General features: G+C 40.6%; 2 protein-coding genes across 2 annotated transcripts; one reads left to right on the top strand and one right to left on the bottom strand.

Annotated features, from left to right (window-relative positions):
- Positions 1–270: 270 nt before the first annotated feature.
- Positions 271–5246, bottom strand: ghitm (growth hormone inducible transmembrane protein). Its single transcript, XM_067244500.1, has 9 exons — positions 5145–5246; positions 4527–4686; positions 4205–4307; positions 2605–2716; positions 2213–2354; positions 2012–2120; positions 1217–1405; positions 959–1130; positions 271–871 (listed from the first exon to the last, which is right to left on the bottom strand). The coding sequence occupies exons 2-9, from the start codon at positions 4656–4658 to the stop codon at positions 790–792; spliced, it is 1041 nt and encodes a 346-aa protein (XP_067100601.1). The 5' UTR covers positions 4659–4686; positions 5145–5246; the 3' UTR covers positions 271–789.
- An 897-nt stretch (positions 5247–6143) lies between these two features.
- On the top strand, positions 6144–13001 carry LOC136950676 (carbohydrate sulfotransferase 3-like). The gene is made up of 3 exons (XM_067245118.1): positions 6144–6513; positions 10259–10474; positions 10671–13001. Exons 2-3 carry the CDS (start codon positions 10395–10397, stop codon positions 11893–11895), a joined length of 1305 nt encoding a protein of 434 aa, XP_067101219.1. The 5' UTR covers positions 6144–6513; positions 10259–10394; the 3' UTR covers positions 11896–13001.
- Positions 13002–24911: the final 11910 nt, after the last annotated feature.

Raw genomic sequence — 24911 nt, 5'->3', positions numbered from 1 at the left:
TGTTTGCATCTGTTGGTTGTTAAAAGTGAAGTGTCCAATCCAAAATAGATGCTGTGTTATAAAAAGCTTTTCACATAATGGGTATTTTGGGGGTTTCAATAGGATACCACTTTGTATACAGTTTCATTGCAAGGTTATTTAATAAATCTAAACCTTTAGTCATGATTATACTCACAAAATGTACTCTCCCTTACTAGTTAGGTGTATCCAACAGCATAATGATTACACCCAATAATCTTCACATTTGTACTCACATGAATACCCACCAAAGTCTGTTCATCTTGCTTTATTGAATTCCTGAAATATATATCTTGACAAAGTCAATGTAACTTTTCTAAAGCCCAACAAATGCATTTTGAACACTTTATTGCAGGTACTGCTATCATATGGTATGCAATGGGAGACAAAAGTAGCATTAGATTAGCCGTCACAACCCTGTTTTGAATTATATGTTTTCCCAACACTTTACAGAAAGAAACCCCCCCCAAATGTAAATAAATAAATACAAAAATGAACAAGACTGAGGTGGACTGATGTAGACAAACATCACTGTATATAAACCCTTAAAGACTTCAATCAAATGCACCACCTTTGCATTCAGGGTAAAAACTATAGAATATTGATTGGAGCAATTTGTTGAGTGACAATATGCACTAGTACATGCCATCCCTCTCCTTCGCACAAATGCAATGCATACAGTTTATTTTTCAGATCAACATTAGACTAAAAGATATTGTGTATGCAGCTAATTGAAGAATTGAGATTTGAAGTTTGCCAAACAGGCACTGCTTATTTCCTCCTGTTGCTGCCGGACAGAATCATCACCAACCTCATGAAGATGTTCATTGTGTCCATGTAAATCCCCATGCACCTAAGAGACGACGTTTCAAACGAAGATGAGCCGAACAGATATTTACACCAGTAGCAGGTGGCGGAAAAATGGTCTTTGGGCACTTACGAGTTGATGGGGTCGTATTTCTGGACTCCGTAGAGAGGGTAGGTCTCTGCCCTCTTGACGACCTTCTGTGTGTCGTAGAGCAGGAACATGCTGAACAGGAGCAGGCCTCCGTACACCGCCACCGAATAAAGCCCAGCTCCAAACGCAGAGGTGGGGGGCAGGAACATGGACCCTGGGGAGGGAAGGACCGCTTTGAAAAATCAGCGACCTTACATTATTTCACGCATGTACCTTTCACTGCAAGGGCCGCTAACTAACCGAGCGAGGAGGCGAAGACCACTCCAAAGCCGACAGCCAGGGGCCCACCCATGTTGAGGAACTTCTCGCTGGGGGCGCACATGGCTACGGTGGACAGCCCGCCCACAATACCAGCAGTGTACCACGCTGCACGCATCATCAGGGGCCCACCCAGCAGCGTCAGAGGGGCCACAACGGCACCCATCACACCTTTAGGCCAAGCAAACAAATCAGCAATGAAACCTTTCAGATTAAAAACAACTTTTAGCAATTGTAACGCTTGACATTGCTGCCCTCTAGTGATACACTGATGCAAATAACACTTTTATAGCTGTTGGATCATGTAGGTGCTGTAAAGCTAATTCTATGATTTCCTTCTCAGTACATTATATACGTGTGAAATGAATTAATGAAAGCATGTGCAAAGCTCTAAAACTTTGTCACACTGAAATGTGGAGTTAGCAAAGACAAAGTAATTAACACATAAAAGACTCAGAGACTGCAGGTAGGTCTGTTCTGATATCTGCAATTGATTTAGCTAGTTGTTGCTGAATTCAATAAATTAGAGGGGGCGGAGCTTCAGCTTCTTCAGGCAACACGCCCCCCCCCAGTATCAAGCAGAGAAGACTGCTGATTTTCCTTCACGATATCAAAGCCTAATTTATCATACTTGTGTGTTTTTTTTGTTCATTCAAATTTGGATGGATAGTTAACAACACATTCTTCTGTGGTGTGATGAACTTAAACTCATTGTTAGTTCTGCTTTACAGCCACTTTAAAACATATGACAACGGCATTGAGCTAAACGGTAGTTACCTGCGTGGAGCATCCAAGCCAAGTGTTTAGGCCCTGGGCTTTGGTCATACGAAATGGACCTGACAAGCATGCCGGCTCCAATCATGGCAGCAAAGGTCGCTCCAATGGCCTGTATAAATAAACTGGTTAAGAATATGGATGTATTGAGGGAATGGAGATAGATGGGAAAAGGGGGGTGAATCCTGTAAAAACATTTTTTACCATCCAGGAGCCCCTCATCATCAAGCCCATTAGAGCTGGGGTCCTGCTCACTGCCACAGCAGACAAGGCCGTCAGTCCGATGCTGCCTGCAAAGTACATGTAGGTGGAGTGGATCCTGTCCTTGACGTACTGGGGCCAAATCCTAGTACAGACCAGATAAAGAGTACAGTTTGAGTTGCCTTTTTCAAACAGATCTCGTGTTGAGTCATGAGAAAGATAAACGTGTGTTTACATTGTCACATCTGCCCCAAGTGGCGACAAAAAAGATGGTTAGTTGAGGTTGAATAACTAGAAATTAGCTATACGTGTTTCATGCGCTGTAAATGTGTATGATTTACGGCAGATGACACTAAACTTCCACTGCATAGTGCGAGTTAGTTTTCAATACATACACAGCCTTTTCAATTGCTCCAATTTCATTGGACATGCCCAGGCCGTAGTAACACAGAGCTCCAAGACCCACAGCAGCCCCACCAGCCAGAACCATTCTGCCCATGCTGTCAACTGGAGACAAAAGAAAATAATATAAACCATAAACATATTGGGTAGCATTTCAGGGGTAACATAACATTGAGAATGATTGCAATAGGTGTGAGAACAAATTCGGGGGTAAGGACGAGTAAAATCGCCAAACCCTACAAAAATCAATAAATAAACCATGGCACACAAGGTTCAGAATCCGTTTTTGCACACACAACAATTCTGATACAATGCTGTGCCAGGGCATTATTCTGTGGGAACCTACGCAGTCCAGAATTGCTATTGCCACTTCAAACTGCACATGTATGATTAACCATTCTAAATTAATTTACATTTACATTTACATTTAGTCATTTAGCAGACGCTCTTATCCAGAGCGACTTACAGTAAGTACAGGGACATTCCCCCGAGGCAAGTAGGGTGAAGTGCCTTGCCCAAGGACACAACGTCAGTTGGCACTGCCAGGAATCGAACTGGCAACCTTCGGATTACTAGCCCGATTCCCTCACCGCTCAGCCACCTGACTCCCCTTTAATTTAGTTGTGCAAGATTCAACAAATTTCAAAGAAGGCATATCATTTGTCAATCTAAAAAGGAAATACACTATAAATCAGTCTAAAACTCCCATACAGTTGGCCTGGCTCTGCCCTCCTACGTACTTCCGCTCAATTTTGATTTTGCTTCTGTACTAGGTCTGGGATTTCGGTGCATTAGTCGGTTTTCAGAAACACCGTTTTTGTAGGTCCAATCAGCGAACAGAGGGGGTGGCTGAGAACGATGACGTTGATGTCGTGCATTAGTTTGAGTTGTAGTTCAGTAATGGCGGCGGAGAAATATGCGAGCGAAGCTATTCGGTCCGTTGTGGCAACGCTGCCGAATATCCATAAGTTAAAGCCGGAGCAAGAACAATCCTTGTTGAGTTTTGTTGGTGGCCATGATGTTGTGGCCCTCCTCCCCACGGGGTTTGGGAAAAGTTTGATTTTCCAACTACAGCAGCTAGGTCCTAGTAGTGGTGAAGGAGTTGGCTAAAGCGAACACTAGCGATTGGTTATGGTAGATCCAATAGTTTTAAACTTCAGAGTACCTGCCTTCAAGGAAGTTAACTCTTGTCAATGGAGCAATCCCAGACCCTCTGTACAAAGGAAATGTACGAGGGTCTGGTTAGGACCAGGCTACCATGCAGTCACCTCTATTCATAAATCAGCCTAGCGGTGTTGCCAGCAAGCACATCTCAGGGGAGGGTACAAAATATACCTCTCCCAGTTCGACGTCAAAGTACCTGGAAAAGGCTCTCATACATCACAAATTTTCTTCAAATGTTTTGAATCACTAGGGGCAAAAAAATAACCTGGGATTTACAACCAAATCATAAAAATAAATCATTTGAAAATATTTGGCCGAATCAAGACCAGGATTAGACATAATTGATTATTAAATCATTGGGCTTTAACTCAAGAGGTTTGGAGTAAGTCACTCTTTAAATATGGGGCATAAGAAAATAGTCATATTCACTTTTAATGGCAGTATTGGTTGCTGGCTCAAAAGCAGCTTCACTGAGTTGGTCTTTGGGACTTCTTGTGCGGCGGAAGCCAAATCTGGATTTTGTTGAATAGCCCTGAGGAGGGAAGATGGAGAGGGAAGTCTTAAACATGACATATAGGCCTAACAGCAGTCCCTTCAATCAAATATAATGACACTGAACATACTGGCATACAATTACTGTGTGCACTTGAGAAATGTAGCAAACATATTAACTTAGTTTGGAGGAATTCCACCCAATTCCAAAATATGTCAAATCCTTTATCTAAACTTGTCTTCTGGAAAAATACCCTACCTGGTGAGGCTTCAGCAGGGGTGGGCAAGCCTTCAGGGTCGAGTTCCTTATGGCTGGAGTGCTCCCGGACAACATGGGACGCAGCCCCACCACTGGGAAAGTGCGCAGGCATGCTAGCCTCGCCACCAACATGGTTTTGGTGAAGTTCAGGTAAAACGATCTGAAAAGAGCCCATAAACAAAGGTTATAAACATCGAGGAGATATACTCTGCTGTCTATCTACTCACAATTGAAAGCTAGCTAGTAGCTAGCCTGCTACCTAGCTATACTTTACCAGGACTTAACCGTTTAAACGTTATCTGAAACGTTACTTTGGCATCAACAATTATTGTCCACATCTATGAGAACAGCCGCAAACAAAGCTAGTGAGACAAATACATTACACCAAGTCATATCTAGCACTCGCACTTTGCCTTGCCAGTGGCAGCATTGACACAATGTTTTGTAACTGTGGCGTAACATGCTAACATGTAGGCTAAGGAATGCCAAATTATCTATCTTGGTAGCTAATTTTCTTGCATACAACTTTGCTACGTCTGCCGGCGTACAATTTGCAAGATCTATATTTATAAAGAAAACAGCTTGTTATAATATAAGAAAGATAGATAGCTAACATACCACAAGTGTAAATTTATTGTCCACCTTTTCTGTTCACGGTGCGCACTTGACTGACGAAATAAGGAGTAACCTTCCTGAACGTTCTTACAGAGGGCCTTAAATCTGGATACTTACGCCACCCCGCGTCGCGCCGACTTGTCGCGGATTGAAACGATGGTGCTTTTATTAAATATATTTCATTTTTAACGACAAAATTATACCTAAATTTTTTAAATGTTTTAAATGGTCTTGATTTGAAACTGTAGATGACCCCGTCCACTCTGTTTCAACTGGCAAGTGACAAGAAAATATTCCGGTTAAACCAAAACAAATGTACCTTTTGCGTGTAGAGTGCGTCATCACGAAGGGACGAGTTTTAATTTTGTAATCGGACATTAAGAGCAGAAACTTAATATTTGATTTGCTTTAATGATACACTTGGAATGAAATACAAAAAATCCTTAAACCAAACTACGTAAAATGTAATTACATTGATGTAAACTTTCGAGGTGGGTAGAAGTGACAGGGCTGGGAACATAAGTGTTTCACCACTAGGTGTCAGTCAGCCCCTATAAGTAGGCCTAATTTAGAATCCAACCATCAGTAAATAGCCTACAATTTTGATGAGATTTTATGAGAATTTATCTGTCAGATAAAACCTGGTAATTCATTAAATAGGTATATAGATTCACGCAGGGCATGCTATTTACCCAGTTAGTAGCATATATCTTATACAAAACAATGCCTGCTTAATTAAGCACGTGGCTACTATTTTATTAATAAAAATGGATAGGCCTACAGTAGTAAAGTAGCCTATGCGAATATTTATGAGACTACCACCAAGAAATACAACAGAAAACTCTATAGTAAATCCCTATGCTTAGACTACACATGGTGGCTCGTTCTCGAAACCGCTATCACTGTATTGAAGGTTTCATGTGACCCACGGTTTGTCAGTCTGAATCAACAGCGCACTTTAGTCCCTGCATGGTTGGCACTTCAGTATCAGTTTAAGACCGTCGTTGAGAAACGCGTCTGAAGTGACGGAAATAAACTAAGATGTATTGTTTCTCGGAGCACCAATATATATTAGGCTACTAACAACTATTTATCCACTTGTGATATTGAGATTGGAAGAATTATTAAGGACCGTTCTGGTTCTTACTACAAAGTATCTCTTTCAGAAGGTCGGATACAACACTTTCGTCTCATTACATTCTGGGATGTCTCGTGAAAAGTTAAAGGATGTAGATATGTTTTCCTCCTTCAAGAAACATTCTGAAAGTGATTGAGACAGAACGTCAGTGTTTGAAAGAAGAGACCATGCGGGATGCCATCGGACACAGAACTGTCGCCTTAGCATTTTCTTTATGCTGCAATCCGGACAATGGTATAGTAGGGATTTCTTTTAAGTAAATTACAATGAAAGCACAGTTTATGGATGGATATAGTTATCTTAAGCAACAATGTATTTTAATTACTGGAAGGGTTTATATTAATGCACCTTTTAAGCACTAAATAGACTACATAAGTCTGATACACATTATTTGGTAGGCTATGTATTAAAGTGTATTACAGACATGTAGAATGTGAAAGTACACGCCAATGCAATATATATTGGTATTATAAGTGACCAATATGTTGGTGTAGGTCTATATAGGTGTGAGATCAGAAATCAGTCATCGATCCGCACATATCCCCATAGAGAAGTTTCATCCCAACAAGTGTCTGTGTTTTGTCTCTCCAAAGAACATTCTCTTGTAGTCAATGTCTCATATGTTTCTGTAACTAAGACAATCTAGCTTGGTAGATTTGAACACAGCATATTGTAGAACATCACTTACAATTCACATCAATATGAATGCATCAGATAACGTATGTTTGACATTTTTATCATCTGACAATTTTATTTTTCTCTCTCACACACTCGCTTTCTCTCTCTCATTTCACTTACTGGACAAACAAAGGCAGTACATCAAGGCTAATAGTGCTAATAGTACTACAGTACAGGTAGGACCAGTTATATATGAATCACTTAACTGCTCTCTACAATGAGACAAGACATAACCTGCCATGACAGCATGCTCTCCAGACTCCTCATGGAGCACAACACCTACTTTATCGTGAGCGCACTGTACCATACCATGCTTGAAAAGGCACTTCATAATTACAGTATGTCAACCCAAAGTCTGTTTGCAGGGGGTTTAAGTATCAGCCAGAGAGACAAAACTGAGTGGCTTGTGCCTGTGGTACTTCAAGTATGTTCCTTTAATGGTTCATTGTTATGTACATTCTAACGTAATGTACAGTGAAAATACTCATGCTTTATGATTATGATATTCATGATTAGTCTTGTTGAGCAGAAATTTAAACTTGGAAATGAAACTGCCTGGTCTATAAAAAGAAGTGCCCTTAAAACTGTAATACTAAAGAGCAGGCAATTAATACTGTGGGATCATTTGTAACAAGATGATGAATGGGGCGATGGTGGTTTCTTTAGGAGCTGATGATGAAATCTGTCACTCGTCTCAGTAATTCGTGAATATTCAAGACATCAGCTCATAAGCTTTATTTGACAAGATGGCTTGAAATAATAAGCTCAGATAATTGGTGTACTACACTGACTTATATTATAAATCACTAACTCTCTTGAATAAATATACACTTTCGTATTCGTCATCCCTATCATCCCGGTTATTAATGGTCATGGTTTAAATATTATGGTAATTATATTTAAATACGGTAAGAAAATTGATACACATCAAGATGTGATTGTGATTTTTGGAATGTAATATTTAAGAATACCTGTTTGAAAAAAATTACAACCGATGACAGAGCGTTTGTAGTGTGCAGACAGATGACAGGATTGGGTTTCCTGGTGCAACCCTTTCAGTAACACAGCTAGTACAGGTCAGGAAGTCAATTGACCTGTGTCAGACTGGAATGTTTACATTCCGAGTTCCCCAGTGCAAATACAACATTAAGCTGCCGGTCAATCATTATAAAAAACGTTTAAAAAAAACTAGGGATGTAACGATACACTCAACTCACGATTCGATACAAATCATGATACTGGGTTGATGATACGATTTTATAAAAAATATATATATATTTGATTGATAACAAAAGCTGACTGAAAAAGCACGCTTTGGTCTTTTGTAAAACAGACAAAGCAAATAAGGAAACAAAGAGCTAACAAACATATCTAGCTAGCTAGCTAGCTGCACATAGCTTCCAACTTGGTCCACACCTAGGTACCAGCACAGCTCTGCAGATAATGGAATCCCTGTGCCACGCAACTGCATATGTGAATGTCCAGTTAGTACCTTGTTGCAGCTACTAAGGTCTAAAAAATTCAGTCAAAAGTAAATACAGAAAAAGTAATCTCCTGTCTAAAAAGTGTATCGCTATTCATTTTTCATCTCTTTGATTTGAACTGTGACATTTGTATCGCCTTTTAACAGACATTCAAGTGACCTGGGGAGTTTAAGTGCTGTGATCCCAACCCAAAACTCTTCACAGTTTAACCCATGTGAGAGACCTTTGTGTCATTGGCATGCGGCAGGATGGTGCAACACAGAGATGAAGATTTCCTCTTCAGTAAGCAGCCTGTCCAGCCTTTGCTCATTCACCTTCCACGTCAACAGAAGTACTGCCTCTAAAAAGTGCATAACCCCTTTCCCGTTTCCAGAATTTCACAGATGGTGTCCAATCATTTTTGGTGTTTAGACTGTAATAGTTTGGACAGGCTACAGCGCTCCAAATCAGCCCTTGACAGAGGTCACGACAGGATGTTAGAACGGCACCTCCACAGCTCCGTGGACCCAGACAGGATATCTGTGGAACACTGGGAAATCTGGAATTGAAACACATGGACAGTGGTCAGGTCCTCGTGTCTACAATCAGACTTTGTGCTTAAAACACTTGGTTCATTTAAGCCCAAAGTGGAATGATTCTGGAGGCATAGGCAAGTCCGTCTGTTTAAACGTAAATAAGCCTCAGTGTACAGAGCTCAGTCCTCCAGAAACAGGAAGTCCCTCTCCTGGGTTGGAGCCTATTGAAACAAAACAAAACAAAATATCCAAACAAAATATCCACAAAGTCAATATTAAATGAAATCTTTACTTGACATCTCAGTCTCTTCCAGGTACAGGTTACGTATCCTGCAAACCTACTAGCTCAGTACTGCAACGTCACACAATGCTTTGATTTATTGCCCCCATGACAACCAAGTTCTCCCCCTCAATTTCTATTTACTTTTACCTCTGCGTGTTTGCCCATATATCCCCCTCGCTCACAGTCACAGTCCATGACAGGCCAGGTTTTATGTGGGAATACTGGGGGCCCATTAGCCCGTCACCAGATGGTCTCCTTCGTCTGTAGCCTGGCCATCCCACCGAGGGGCTCCTTTGAAAAGATATCCTCCCTGTGTTGATATATTGGAGGAGTAGCTTGCAAATAAAGAGCAGAGTTCCAACAACAGGCCACAAGCGTTATAGATATGACTGACCATAGGTCTGCATTCATAAGATAAAGAAAATAGGACAATGTATTACCCTTTAGTTTGTGTTCCTAGTTTTTTCAATGCTTCGTTTGTCAGTCAGTTTATGCAGCTCTTTAACAGCGGATTGTTGATTGTGACATGATTGTGCGCAGGTCACTAGCTTTCAGCACTTGCTTGGTGGGTGGGCATGTTCTGAAAGTCCCCGGTGCACTTAAAGATAATATAGACTAACCCCCCATCCCAAAGGAAGGACCAGATTGCATTCCTGAAATTACACCTCTCCACTTTCTATTTTAACCCTAAGCAGATCAAATATTCAGTATTACATTTTTTACATTTATAAAGTCCATAAACCTAATAAAGCAAGAAACAGAGGAAGGCTTTTGTAGACCATTTTATGCACACAACCGCTAACAGCAGGTCTTTGCTGACAAAGCAACGCGGTGGCATGCAATTCTTTTGTCCAGATACTGTACAGTATGTTGTACACCAAGCAAGTGTTACAATGTGATGGAGAAGACCTATTTCGGCAGCTGTATCTGATGGCATAAAAGAAGGTTTGTGTTGTTTACAGCTTTGTTGATATGTGTAAGATGTGTGACTGACACTTTAATACTCACTTTCCTTTCAGAATGAAACAACTTCTGCAATGGGGAATACCAAGAACAGAAGGGCTCTTTAAACAGACAAACAGAATCTGACAAGATTGGCAGAAGCTATTAAGAAGCAGTCTGTAAAAGCATATCCTGACACAGCTACATCCAAGTATGAGGATCAAATACACAATATCCCTTGTCTTTATTGTGGCACTTGTCATCATTGAAAAGGAAAACAACATTATCTCGAGGTAAGCCATCTCCGTGATTAACAGAGCGCTTTTGGGTTTTCCAACTGTAAACCTCGGCCTGCCTGTCTTACATATTTCTCTCAAGGAAAGATTGTCTTGCTTGGTACAACAATTATTTTGCAGCTTCCTGAAAGGGAACTTACCATAGGTTTTGTTTTTGTATTTTTAAATGGTCCAACACTGTACTGTCTTTTAGGGTTTCAGATAAACTAGCCTTGAAGCAGACCCCCCAGACTCCTCTACAGCAAGGTATCTCCTCCCCCCTTCTGCTGAAGTACAATGGCTCCTTCACCACTCTGAGCAAGCTGGACCCAGCCTTCACCCTGATGAAGCGGCGCCTAGAGAACTACACAGAGCATGAGGTTACCCCTAACAGCAGGAAGCACATCCTCCTGCTAGCCACCACCAGGACCGGTTCATCCTTTGTGGGCGAGTTCTTCAACCAGCAGGGCGACAACATGTTTTACCTATTCGAGCCCCTGTGGCACGTTGAGCGCTCCCTGACGCTAGAGACCGGAGGGACAAACGCCACGGCAGCGTCCGCAGCCTATCGGGACGTGCTCCGCCAGCTGTTCCTGTGTGATTTCACCATGCTGGAGAGCTTCATCGAACCCCGGCCCGTGGACCACATCACCACTGCCCTCTTCCGCAGGGAATCCAGCAGCTCTCTGTGCGAGGAGTCCGTCTGTAGCCCCATTGTCAAGAAGGTCTTTGAGCGCTACCACTGCAGGACCAGGCGCTGTGGGCCTCTCAACCTGACGATGGCCTCCGAATCCTGCCTGCAGAAGGAGCACAGGGCCATCAAGTCAGTGAGGGTGCGTCAGCTCGAGACTCTGCGGCCCCTGGCCGAGGACCCGCGCCTGGACGTCAAGTTCATCCAGCTGGTCAGGGACCCCCGGGCTGTTCTGGCCTCACGCATGGTGGCCTTCTCTGCCAAGTACAAGAACTGGAAGAAGTGGGCAGTGGATGGGGACGTGCCTATCGACGATGACGAGGTGAGGAAGCTGAAAGGCAACTGCGATAACATTAGGATGTCGGCTGAGGTGGGGTTGCGACAGCCCCCCTGGCTGAGGAGACGCTACATGCTAGTTCGCTACGAGGACATCGCCCGATTCCCCATGAGGAAGGCTGCAGACATGTACAGGTTTACCGGCATCCCATTCACTCCTCAGGTAAAAAACTGGATACTCCAAAACACTCAGGCTTCCAAGGAGGCCAGTGGTGTGTACTCAACCCAGAAAAACTCATCAGAGCAAGTCGAGAAATGGAGGTTCAGGATACCATACAAAATAGCCCAGGTTGTGCAGAGAGTTTGTGGGCCGACATTAAAGCTTTTTGGGTACAAAATAGTTAACAGTCAAGCAATGCTTACAGACAAGTCCATCAGTTTGATAGAGGAAAAGAATTTCAACTTTACATAGAGATAAAAATAGCCCTGCTTGCTGTACAAGCAAACACAAACATTCATATTTACTTGGAACAAATAGGATGTATGTGACTGAAACAGATCATTTTACATGCACATGCTCTTGTGGAAAGATTTTGAATACTGCCTTCCACTTTGCACCTTTTTATGTTATCTATCACACTCTGTGACCAGGTTTCAGGGATCTGTAAATCTTTGCTTTAGTTTCCCACCACATGCTTGTGAATTTACGAAAAATATATATGTACACTCCTTTATATACATATGAAATGAGACAGCATGAAATAAGTCATAAATCTATAACACTCCAGTACATTTTGAACAGCTGTTGAACTATTGGAAATGACTTTAGAGGGCAGGAAGTCTGGGTTTAAGAACAAAGGCTGCTTTTAAACCAAAGAAAACTTGAAATGAATGTTAGAGGTCAATAAATGAATGACTTACTTTGTGTATACTAAGAAATACTGATCCCCTATTATGTATTTCCTGCAATGCAAAACACTAAGAAGGGATTTATTTTTCATGTTAATTTAAAATATACTGCAGTTTATGTTTGTTGACAGGTCATTATAACTTAGGCTTTGAGTGCACTCAATTTCCCAGTGGGCGCCTCCCATGCTGTAGGTTGCTGGATGTGCATGTTTTTTAATTGGCCAGAAGTCGTTTGAAGTTTTGGAGACAGTGTTGGTACCTGTTCTGTTAAACAGATGTTTACAGTGGTACTGTATGTACAGACATTCGAACTGCAGCTGGTTTGCAGAATTGTGTGAGATTTGATGCAAGGCTATCGTCTATTGACACAAGCCTCTTGGCTAGTGATTAAAAGAGCCTAAACTGTCGTTATAAACTGTCCAGTGCAATTTTGAGTTTTGATCATATTTTCATATTTGCCCATAGTGTTTAATTTCAATTTATAATGAACATGCTTATGGTGAATGTGTATTGCCATAAAATGACTACTCTACAGCTCTCTATGCATTCTTCAGCAACCCTCAAGTGCAATTATTAGTATTATAGTGGTCATTACCCACCCACATTATATCTCTATCATGTCTTTGGACCAAAGTGGGCCAATACGTTAAAAGGCAATGTAACTATTAAAGAAACCCAAACCAAAAGGCTGTGTGACCCTATTCAACTGACTGTTTATGCAAAGATTTTCTTCAAAACTCCTTCCGTTATTTTCCTAAGTGACTCAGGAACCCCTCGCACCCCTTTGCTTGTACTTAGACCAAACTAACAACCTTGCCTTCGAGGAAGGAGGACTGCATGGAGGCAGCTCTTAAACGACCAGCATGTTTACTACTGTGCTGGCCTCGCTATTTAAGTCTCCCAACCTAGCAATTTCCCCAAACTTTACATATTATGTGGTCAGACTCATTTTCCTCCACCTGACCCGGCACGCCTACATAAACCCTGCGAGGATGTAGACTGAAAAGCACAAATCTCTCTCTCTCTCTCTCTCTCTCTCTCTCTCTCTCTCTCTCTCTCTCTCTCTCTCTCTCTCTCTCTCTCTCTCTCTCTCTCTCCTAGGCACACTTTTTGTTTTCCTGTCTACCTTCTTTCTTTCTCAGACAAATACAGAACACAGCCGACACACCTCTCCGAATATGTTCATTATCCAGTGCAGTCATGACCAGACAGTTCAGCCAACACCGCTATTCATTCATATCAACACGTCTCTTTGTGTCTTCCCCAGACCCACGTCTTATCTTATATATTTTCAACGACCAACGGCGCTGTCTAACTCGCGCCATCCGAGCCATGACATCTGAGTCACGTAAAGGCACCCTAATGAGTAGAAGCAGGGCATTCATAAACCCTTATATTGCTGCGGCTTTATGTGGAGGGTGGAGTCCCAGTACGGTTGAGGCAAATATAGAATAGGAGAACCACTTTCCACTGAATTAAAGCCCTTTTCCTCCCTCCAATGAAATAAGGGCATTTAGCTCCAGTTACTCCACCCTCCTGCCCTGTTATATGGTGCCCTGCCACATCGACCAAGAGTGGCTAAAAATATGCAAAGGAACTTGAAGAGGAGGACGAGGTCAGAGAGATACCATGCTGTCGCATCTGTCGACACAGAGACAAAATGGAGGAAATCTAAAGCTTCCCTTTCGGATTTGAGAAACACGCGAGCCACAGACATCAAAGAGCAGCACCCTCGGTCGGTGCCCGACAATAATGATTGTTGATGTTTGAAGAGTAGACAGATAAATGATGGGTTTTCTTAGACAAGGCATTCCTCTGTTTGAATGAACAGCTTTGAGCTGAGTGAATAGAGCTGTAACGGCTAGGCATGGTGGTACTGTACATGGGACATGTTTCTTGGCCAGTATCCTACTGTTTCAAATAACGTGTTGGGGTTGAAAGCTGTTTTTCATTATCATTTTATGACCCTGGATTAAATGTCTTGTGAGCTACTGTCTTGCTGTTTGGATTGGGCAAATTCAAGTCTGGACAGGAAATGATAACCTGTGGTTTTATTGTAAGTGTTTTTTATCTTCAAATTCTGTACAGCACATAGATTTAGACATGGATCTTATCAAGTACCAATATCTAATCGTGTGAAACATATTCTGCATGTGCGGTTTCTTAAGTAGCTACAGGAAACATTTGAGATCAGTTTCCGAAGTGTATCAGCCACAGAAGCAACGGCGACACACTGATGTTTGAGATGCAACCAGTTCAAGTACAATACAACCTTCCTGTTACAGGCAGGAAGCTGTAGCAATGTATCTGTTACTCAGCCACTTTCATAAGGTAAAAGGTTGAATGTTTCATCAAGTTCTTTCTCCACAGAAAATCACCCCTTTGACACTGAGCCATACATGCAATTTTCTGATTAGGTCAAATTTGTATTTTGCTGAACAAGTGAGAAATACCACAGAGATTCCCAACGGATGTGGTGTCTGGTGCTTGCTGAGTCTCTTTGTAAACATGGTTGTCTGAAAAACAACACAAAATGTGGTTCCTGTGGTAGAGTTGTACTAACATTTTCACTTATGTGGCTGACATTTCAAGAAGTTATGAATTTAAGAACCAGCAGCCCTTATATAGGTGTGTCACCCCTACATATGTTTACACATGACTTGTGAAATTACATGCCCTTTTACTGTCTATATAAGGCAATGTTTTTTAACGAACACATGGTCCCATGATCCCGTACAGTGAGTCATATAGCTAATACATAATGTTGTAATGTTGTAAGTTGGTCTGGCCTAAAGAACCCAAACAAAATATGTTTACAAATTACATATGATGCTCAATGTAACTCCTCAAAACGTTTATATAATTTGGTCTCTCAGTTGGTGTTTCACCTTGTTCCAACATGCTGTCTAAAATTACCTCAATTATTCAGAGAATGCTCTCACACACCACCATGAGTCTTTCCTTATTCTGTGTTTTTGGCAGTACCAACAGGTCTTACCCTTGTTCTTAATATAGACAGGATTGGAACATGTCATGACAAATGGCTATGAGTAATGATTAAAGGTCTCCGAAATGTGACCATGCCACTTTGGAACGCTGCAAATAAATAAGACCCTGCATAGTTATTCATGACCCTATTTGGTTTTTGACCACTTGGAAACCATTCCTTGGAATGCCCAGAGCCATTTAAGGAACAATGTCAGTGGGGGAAAAAAGGGTCTTCTTAAGTAAATAACTAAAGAGGGGTAATCAGGGGGTACAAAATAAACGGTCTCACAAAGGTCTATTCTATCCACAGACTCTGGGTCACTACCAGATTGACCAAATATTTGATTTGTGGTGCAAAGCACAGAGGATACACCCACTGCACATATTGTGCTTAGTCTAATATAACTCGAGACATTACAAACTGGGCACAAGCAGACTGTCACCCATACAACTGTTAGCTCTCCTGTCAACTGCACTTCCTACAGCAAGAGGACCAGAGGATCAGAGTAAGTTTCACATTCGCACAACTTTCTCATCTCACCCTCCCCATTCTCTTCCCTGCACAACACTATCCTTACAATATAACATTACTAGAAAAAACATATCTTTTACTAATGTTAATGTGATAGATCGATAATGGATATGTATTTGGTGTACTGTGCTATTAGTCACTTTTGTCAAGATATGTTTGATGAACAATACATTCACAGTTTTTGGCCTCAGTCAAGTCTTGTAAATTATGCTAAATCATGGTAAGACTTTCTGACATTAATAAATAGGTTTTCCATTGCAGTTTGATGAGTGAAAATCACATCACACAAAGTCATCTATTAGGACATTGTGATAAAATAAGTGAAAATAATTGTTTGAATTTGCATTTGTCCAACTGCGTAGTACTGACACTACAGGGTACACTATTGTCTCTGTCTTTGCAATCTGATATCTTAATCACTAACAGCTAGACTTATACTCAGAGAGTTTAGAGAGTTTCTAATGGACCGAAGATGAAGAGCTTCAGAACATTTTCAACCTGGGTTTGTTTAAGCACCATTTCCTCAGTTGGAGCTGTTTGAAAAACAGAGCTGTAGTCTTTCCTTACCTTGGCGCACATCAATGCCATCGTTTGTGTTCACAGGAGCAAGAGGAAAGGTCCCTAAAAGCATTTTGAGCTCATGCACGTCACACACTTTATCCCGTGCTACTGGTACATTTTGCAATAGATTGAGAAAAGTTGATGGAGATTCCATAGAACTGCATTGCCATTTGTTGCTTTATTACAGATTACATAGGTAGAAAATATAAATTGAAAATAACATGGGTAGGTGATGTTTATGACCGTTTTTGAACATATTCTGTTTTGATAAATACACAAATCTTTAAAGAAAACAAAAAAAAACATTTTATGTTTCACAAATGAGAGGGTTGAACATAACAGACATTTTGAGACATGACTCATGAGAAAGGGAATCCCAAAGTTTCAAATCCCTGCTGCTTGCTTGTGACAGTGCTAATCCATTCATTAACTGCAATCAGTCTGCCCTGGCCACTGTCAAATGAAAAGGCTTCCTGTATTAAATTACAGAGGACATGTGGGAACCATGTGATACTGTTTGTGTTCCCACCACAGATAGGATGAAGATGACCCATCAGGGTGGATGCTTATAAAGTTTGGTTGTACATACTGCTTACTCTTGGCAATAGAATGTACAATCTTTCACAGTTTCAAGACATGTTGTGACTGTTAAATAAGTATTTGGATCTGAAAAAATTAACCATAACAATTTGGTTACTAATTAGATGATGGTCTTTCTTTGAACTGCATTCTGTGATGTGACTGTTTAGATGTTTAATATGCATCTTTTCATTTTTTTCAGATTTCTAAGATGCAATGCACCACGAGGAGACTAAAAGGATACATATATTTGACATATGATTTATTGTACAGTACCCATTAGGCAATGTAATGCCACTGACTTCAACTGAATAGACAAGTTGTTTGTATAGGCTTAGTACAGTATGTGCAAAAATAACTGGATCCTGTTTATTCTCCCTTGAGGGATTTAATCTCACTCTCTTGGGCCTACTCTAAAAATGTACTTGGTGGTGAGCGAGAAAGCGGCAAAGCAGGAAATACGCTCCCACGTTGGGCGTCCCAGAGCGGTCAGTTTCTGGACAGGACCACTCTGTCTGCTCTGATATTGGGATAGCAGAGAAGGAACATTCTCAAACATTCACCCCTGGCTGTTCCTTATGCACAAAGCCTCTATAGTTCTAGCGTAAAAGGCACACTCAGTCCTCTTGTGGTTACATGGCTGAGGTGAGGCTAAAATTCCTTTTCATTTGGCAAAAAACTACATAAAGAAACCAACCATTTTTCAGCAAGTTATTTTTTCTAAATTCGTCAATCTGTAACTCATCTTTTAGATAAATCACAGATATTAAACCAAAGCCACTAGTAGTGCTTCCAATGTTTTGCTGTGTGGTATCAGGCAAGTGTTATCCTGTCTGGGCTGATTTTGAGATGAAAACAGGTGTGCATTCCCACAAACACAAAGGAGGCTACACAAATGTCCTGGGCACACTGGTGCTGTATGGGAAGTACTCCATCTCGCCCCCGGCCCTGCAGCGACAAGTCCCCTCCAGCTTCCTAAACATCTGTGCAGCATTAGAATGGACCGAACAGGTGGTAGGGCCAAGACCTATCATTAATGAGAGCTGACAGACGAACACCACTTAATTTGTCTGTAAGCACTTTTGCACAGGATCTGCGTACAAGGGACTACTTTGTCTTACCTCAAACGAGGCTATACCAGCAACAGTTAAGGTATTCTTACTGTATTTTTACAGGTTTAAAGGAAAACATATCTATATCTGTGTTAACCACGACAGGACCTTCCTCTCTGTCCCACTCCTTCTAGCTCTCTCTCTGCTCTCCCCTAACTACAAGTTTGGGTGATTAGTGTTAGTTTAACATGTATTTACAGTACGGTCTGAGAGGCCCATGTGAGAGGGAGCCAAACTCATTGGCCTACACAAGGGTGGGGCCCACAGTTCTTGTTAACTAAGGTGGATTGAGCTAGTATCTGTCTTAGGCAGAAGACAGCTGGGTCAAAGGGCAGGAGGGTCTACCATATGTCTGTCATCTCTTTGAACACCCATACCATGGCACTTTTGAACCAAGAAGTCCAGATTGTTGTTCTTACATGTATTCCTTAAGGCATTTCAGATTTATTGGGAGAGAGACGGTGAACCGACAGGGAATGTAAGGGAAGGACATGCAGGTTATCGCCAAGGCTGGATTCGAACCGGAGCGCCTGTGGTAAGGCCTCAGCCTACATGGTATGAGTACTTAAGCAGAGCATTTTCAGATACTTAAAGAATATTGTTTTTCCAGGCCACATTCATCAGCATGGGTTTCAGGAAGGAACAGAACAATATGAGGGGACATTCAGACATGAATGAGTGAAAGCTACTGTAGTAGATCACCGTTGACTGGGAAACAAGGGAGCAACTGTTCCTAAATCTGATTAAATTGAGTCTGTCCGCATTGGTTTAGTTCAGTTTGTTTAGTTTCAAAGTTATTTGGGAGAACAAAAGTGAAGTTTTGTACTGTAGTCAAAAACCAAAAATGTTGAATGGTCACATGGAATTCCTGAAAGTTTATATTTATGGAACTGAGCTCTAATTTTAGAAATAAATTGGTAGGTTGTTTTTTTTTACAGATGGTTTTCACAAGCCATACCTGCAATTTGGTTTCAGCAAAAAGAGATGCGGGACTTATGCAACAGCATGCAATAATGACTGATAAGTCAGCTCACATGATGGCCACTGACTTGTCTCCAGCTTCTGATTATCAGACGTGTAACCTAGCTGCTGATAATCACTGTCTCTTGTGGTGGAAAACATTGAACGCTGCCCTAGTGGTCCATTTATCAGATGTTTTTGTCTACAAGACAATGGGTGAGGGAGTGCTAATGTGTTCCAGATTCAACATTCCCTTTTTGACTTGTTAGCTGTATGTTAAATGTTTCTTCCAATTTGAGGGTAGGTTCTTTACGTTTGCAACTCACACTTTTAAAATTAACACACATATATTTGCACAAGTTAAATAATAATTTATTGACTGAGTAAAACTGAGAGTTCACTTCGTAAACAAGGAAATACATCTTGGAATAAACAACTAATTTGCCTGCACCTTGGCTGAAGAATTTGGTTTTGTTAAGTAATTTTTAGTGCATTTAAGTTGTACTACCACTAACCCGTCATTTTGATGCCTAAATCATAGTCTTGTATGCTAATCGTGTAGGCCCCATTTTAAACAACACATTGTTGAACTGTGGTAAGTTACATGTGGCATGATTCTCACCTTGAATTTTGTGTGACCAGACTGTGGTTTTTAAAGGCAGCACGTCAATGGCATAGTACACTTTGATTTTATGAGGAAAACATTCCATATTTGTAGTTTTCAAATAGACAGAACTATTCATACATGGTTACTGTGTAGTAAAAGAAAATAAATCTCAATGTCTCTCTGTCCCTGTAGAGGTCATCAGAGTTCCACACACCATGAGCAATGATTTTCTCACCTGTGCTGTTCAAGGTTAGCTGAAAGGCATCATCCTAAATAATTACAGTAATAATGATTCATGTCTAGTCGACACAGACAGCAACATACCTTCTTAAGTTCTCTAAGTATACTGACGCACGATGGAAATGCATTGTGACATGTCTTTGAAAGCCCCAGTAGCTACATTTATAGTCCTGGGTACATTGTGTTGACAGATATATTACAAGTTATGGAATAGCTGGGCTGAGTTATGAGGACTTTATACCGCCAGTAAACACAACTTCCTCTTTATAAGCAGCCTAGAAATCATTTGTTCCTTTCTCAGTTTCCCCCCACCCCCAATGTCCTGGATGTGCTTTTCACTAGGTGTTGTTTGCCAGGAGTCTTGAGAGTCCTAATTATCATTGGAGAGAAATAATCATGGGCTTTTTATAAGTCTTGACCATCTGCATGACTTGGTTTATGATGGCTTCCTAGTTTTCAATAGCAAGGAAGTGTGAAGAATTAGCTCTTCAAAGGCTGTGTACCCCGCCAGCACTAATCCCAAGTTAATGGCCAGCGGAAGCATCAGACCCCAACAACCACACATCCAACGGTTTCATCTAGTTAATTCTTTTTTCCAATTAGGTCATTGTGTCCAGCATTTGTGAAACACGGATGTCAAACTTAAAACAGATGGGCTGGTATTTATGGAATATGTATTATCAAAACATTGGTGATCTTTCTTAAGTGCAGAGATACAGTACCAACAGATTTACAGCCTAAGACTAGACATGGTTCCAACATTTTTTAAATGTCACTAAGGACCATGCAACCCCTTCTTATAATGTTTTGAAGCTTGGGAGTCACCCAACATGCAGACTAGGTATGGAGCAATGTAGGAATGTCACCTCTCTTCAGCTTGTATACTCATTGCATAGCTCTTCCTACTTTATCTCTTCCGACCTATGACAGCAGACCCCTGCTCAAGTGACAAGCTCCTTATCTGATGCCTGTGGAGGAACATTCCAGCAACTATAAGAAATGAACATCGAGTAGCTCTCCCTGGTGGCCCTGACATGCCATGGGTCTGGGCGAAGGGACTCATTGGACTGTTTTGAACTGTTTTGAACTGTTTTGCTCAACAGTCAAATTTGTGGAACCAAGCGGAAACCTTCCCCATCCTATTACGGAATACTTTGTGCAAAAACACACACTTTCTACAGATTTAGTGTGAGCGAGGTTTGACAAAAAGTATTGACACAGTATCAATTGAGTTTGAGTAAGCAGCCCAAATAAGAAGCGAATCGTTTTGAAACATGCTAGCATTTGGAGTTTGACCTTGAAATGTTGTCACAATGTACACACTCCCTGTTCCCACTATGCTTCAGCAGCTATGCAAAGTGGATTTCAATTAAGGCTCCAGTGCTTCAAAGTCAAATATTTGCTGTGAATCAGACACAATTAATTGGGATTAATACAGTGAAACAGGGATGTTGTTGCTGCACACATGTAGAACAGATGCCACTGAGCCTTGGGGAAGCGTACGTTTCACTTTCAAGTCATTGATCTCTTGAGCTGTTTTGTAATGATTTAGCATTTGTTAAAATTATTCAGACGTTACATTTTGTTCTGTGCGACCTGTCAGTGCTTGTTACAAAATGGATGAGGTTGAAGAACTTTGACAGGCTACAATTACGAGATCACATTCGCCAGTCTCAAATGTGGTCTGGAAACTTCAGCTTATGTACTTATACACTTGTGTACAGGATGTGCTTCTTTTGACAAAAGTTACTTCATAAATTCTCTGTGAAATATATTTACTAGTTATTGGCATAAATACGCTTTCAACTCTAGTCAACCTGACTAGCTTGTGAAATAATGGTCTAGTGACAACATCAGTAGACATCCAACTTTATGTTTATAATTTTACTTCTTCTGTATATTAATTTATTCGACTATAGCATATGAAGATGGGGTTGATCTCATCTATATTACAGAATGTAATTTCTCAGCTATACACTTACACCTCCTTAAGCGGATTGTGTACAGTGTCCTGTTAGTCATGCCATTAGGACAGTCCTCTCAGGTTCCATGAACTATGATTGGTTATTTCTGGATTATTTGTTCTCCTCCTTTAATATTTATGCTCTCTGTAATGGATATCGACACATAGTTTTCAACTAATGGGAGAGGATATCCCACCCAAGCCTAACTTAGAGGCCATCTATTGGATGAGGAGGAAAAAATGTTGCATTTTTTATAATCTCACTTTTTGGCCAATTCATAATTTAGTGATTTTGGAGTGAAACGTTTAGCTTTTCCTGGCCATAGCCCGATAAGTGAAATGGTGTGGAAATGGTGAGGTCATTAACCTGTTGCAGGTGTGTTCTCTCCAAATATTGGGGATAATGTATTCCACCCAAGTGTGACAAAAATAGGTCGAAGAGATGGAATCCCTTCATAGGAAAGAGTAAACTACTAATTTTAGACTCTACATTTGAGGCTGTTAGTTAATTATAAAAGTTAATAACTTTTATAATTACAAAATATTTCCCTTGGCATCAGCTTGCTACAGGGTTGAAGGTAAGATTTTTAAACTACTGTCTTTTGTGGATTTAGAAGCTACAGAGGACAAACCTTTATGTTTAGAATTTTCTTTACTGTTATTTCTTACTTAGAGCAGATGAGTTATATTTTATTATTATCCAGTATCCATAGGCACATTTTGTCCAAAAATGTATGCCTTCCTGACTTTGTAAGTATAATCATCTTAAGTCGTGTTATAGGTTGTGTGTTCTTTCCATTCCCAGAGTTTCCCCCACATTCAAAACACACTAACAATGATATCAATAGTTTGTCAAATATGTATTACCATCATCTTTTGGAATATTATCATAAAATCTCATTGAAACACTGAAATTCAGTTATGTTATGATTGATTGTTTTGGCTTGCCAAGAACATGTGTCTTTTTAGGTCTAGCACAGAACAATTCAGATTTGTCCAAAGAGCATGTTTGGTGATGCATTGTTTCTGTTTTCACATGTGAGAGACAAAATACTACATTTTGAAGAGCTTGTTTTCAACTTAATAGGTCTTGACGGCATTTGATGTTTAACATTATATACACTTTTAAATATAGTTCTCTACAATATAACAAATCTGGTTTTGTACTGACTATGTTATTGGAGGGGTTAATGTATTATACAAAGTGTTTAGATAAGGGATTAGATGTTCGCCCAATTCCATCAGTCAGTTCCTTTGTGTACTCCAGGGCATTCATCATTCTGACAGCCACAGATAAGTGGTACAGAGGTAAGACAGGCAAAAAGATCACAGGACATATATTACAAAGGTAGGCTCCTGCTTACCTATTGCCAGGTTGATTTCTATATGATTTGGTAATGTATTTTTAGATTATTAATAGATAGTATATTTCTTTCATATTGGGATTGGGACCTAGAAAGAAAGAAACATAACTAGTGATAACTGGACTCTAGTGCACTCTCGTTGATAAACCCCTGGGGGGCAGCAGAAGACTTTAGTAAGCTGTCCCAATATGGCTGCAGTCTGGGACATAATGGGCTCACTTCTTCCTACAGTTTAACTTTTATGACTTGTCAGTCCACTGTCAGTTCAGTCCTAAGTCAATCACAAAGTCAATTGTAACTCTAATGCCTAATTATAATGTGTTTACTAGAAGTGGAGCTACTTTTTTTATCATGTATTTGTGGCTATTTTATTCATTGATTCAGTACAAATATCAAAAATACTACTGTTGATCATCTACAGACCCTCATCAACAAATGAAATAAACTTTGTGATGATTACATTGGGTGTACTTTTTTAGTTCTGACAAAAACAGGAAAAGTAAATGTATATAACAGCGCTGCATGCTGTTATGTATTTTAATTTTTGATTGAACTACTGGCTTACTATGGAGAATGTTATCAATGCCACACCCTGGTCAGTGTTGTGGGCACACTTAATAAAAGTTAGATTGCAGAAGGAGGAATATGAAGTTCAGGTCAGATGGAAGTCTGTCACAATATGAAAATGGGAATTTATTCTCCCATTGCTGTCAGCACGTTTTAATGTGAACACGGCAAATGATTTTTGATCCTGGCCATGTTAGCCCGCCTTACAAACTTTCCCAGACAGAGTGTCTGACAGACTCATCGTTTAATTATTAACCTGTGGTTAATTCCTTTTTGCGAACACAGCGATCAAATTACTGGGGAATTTAGGCGTGATGGACCACAGAGGTGAAATCCCAGTCAGTGGGAATAATAATTGTGCTATTTTTTATCAAAATATAAAACCCCTAAATTGTTATACTATAAGATTCAGTTTGTTCTTAAAATGTAAATTAACTGTTATTTTTTGGGGGGGTTCATCCAGACTATAAACCTAACTTGAGCCAACAAACATTACCATAACTGCTGTAAGATAATACATGTTCCATTTTTATAAAGATTTATCTGGACCATAAGCTACGTGATAATGAGTATAGCAAGCATGCACAGTACTTTACAAGTAAGTTACAAGTATTAGCCAGCCTGCTAATACATTCAGTTAGCATGACCAGACAACCAAACAGTTCTGTGCAGTAACCTTACATTGCTTCGTGTAACTCATTATCACGGTTCCCTATGAAATTAACATGGCATGGCATCCAACCTCAGCATCGAGAAGCCTATTAAGAAAGCAATAGAAGGGGATAACAAGCCAGGATGGGAGACTAGGAATTAGGGCACGGCAGTGGAAGGGGAGGGGAATAGGCAAAAGAGACAAAATGGGGAATCAAAACAAACAGTCTCATTAGCACTGTGACACAGCTTTCATGAGCCCGTCTGACCAAAGGTGGTGCGACCATAAATCATGCAAAGAAATAAGGCCAGGGCCTATATAGGGAACACCACCCAAATAGTGACTGCATGCCACAGGGTCCTTCACTTTTGTTGTGGTATAAAACATGACCATCTGTGACATACTGTACAACCAAAATAAACCTTTTGTAAATTACAGTGATAGTAGCAGTAGT

Source organism: Osmerus mordax, chromosome 10 (genome assembly GCF_038355195.1).
Source record: "Osmerus mordax isolate fOsmMor3 chromosome 10, fOsmMor3.pri, whole genome shotgun sequence".
Taxonomy (NCBI): domain Eukaryota; kingdom Metazoa; phylum Chordata; class Actinopteri; order Osmeriformes; family Osmeridae; genus Osmerus; species Osmerus mordax.
Note: the sequence above shows the minus strand (reverse complement) of the source record. Positions and strands in the feature narration are given on the sequence as shown.

What these genes read in the sequence shown, in the direction of transcription:
- ghitm (XM_067244500.1), bottom strand. Translation starts at nt 4,658, where the DNA reads ATGTTGGTGGCGAGGCTAGCATGCCTGCGCACTTTCCCAGTGGTGGGG. An exon ending in TGATGAGGGGCTCCTGGATG is followed by an intron (nt 2,121 to 2,212) that starts GTAAAAAATGTT and finishes TTATTTATACAG; the next exon opens with GCCATTGGAGCGACCTTTGC. An exon ending in GGTCTTCGCCTCCTCGCTCG is followed by an intron (nt 1,131 to 1,216) that starts GTTAGTTAGCGG and finishes TTCCCTCCCCAG; the next exon opens with GGTCCATGTTCCTGCCCCCC.
- LOC136950676 (XM_067245118.1), top strand. Translation starts at nt 10,395, where the DNA reads ATGAGGATCAAATACACAATATCCCTTGTCTTTATTGTGGCACTTGTC. An exon ending in GAAAACAACATTATCTCGAG is followed by an intron (nt 10,475 to 10,670) that starts GTAAGCCATCTC and finishes ACTGTCTTTTAG; the next exon opens with GGTTTCAGATAAACTAGCCT.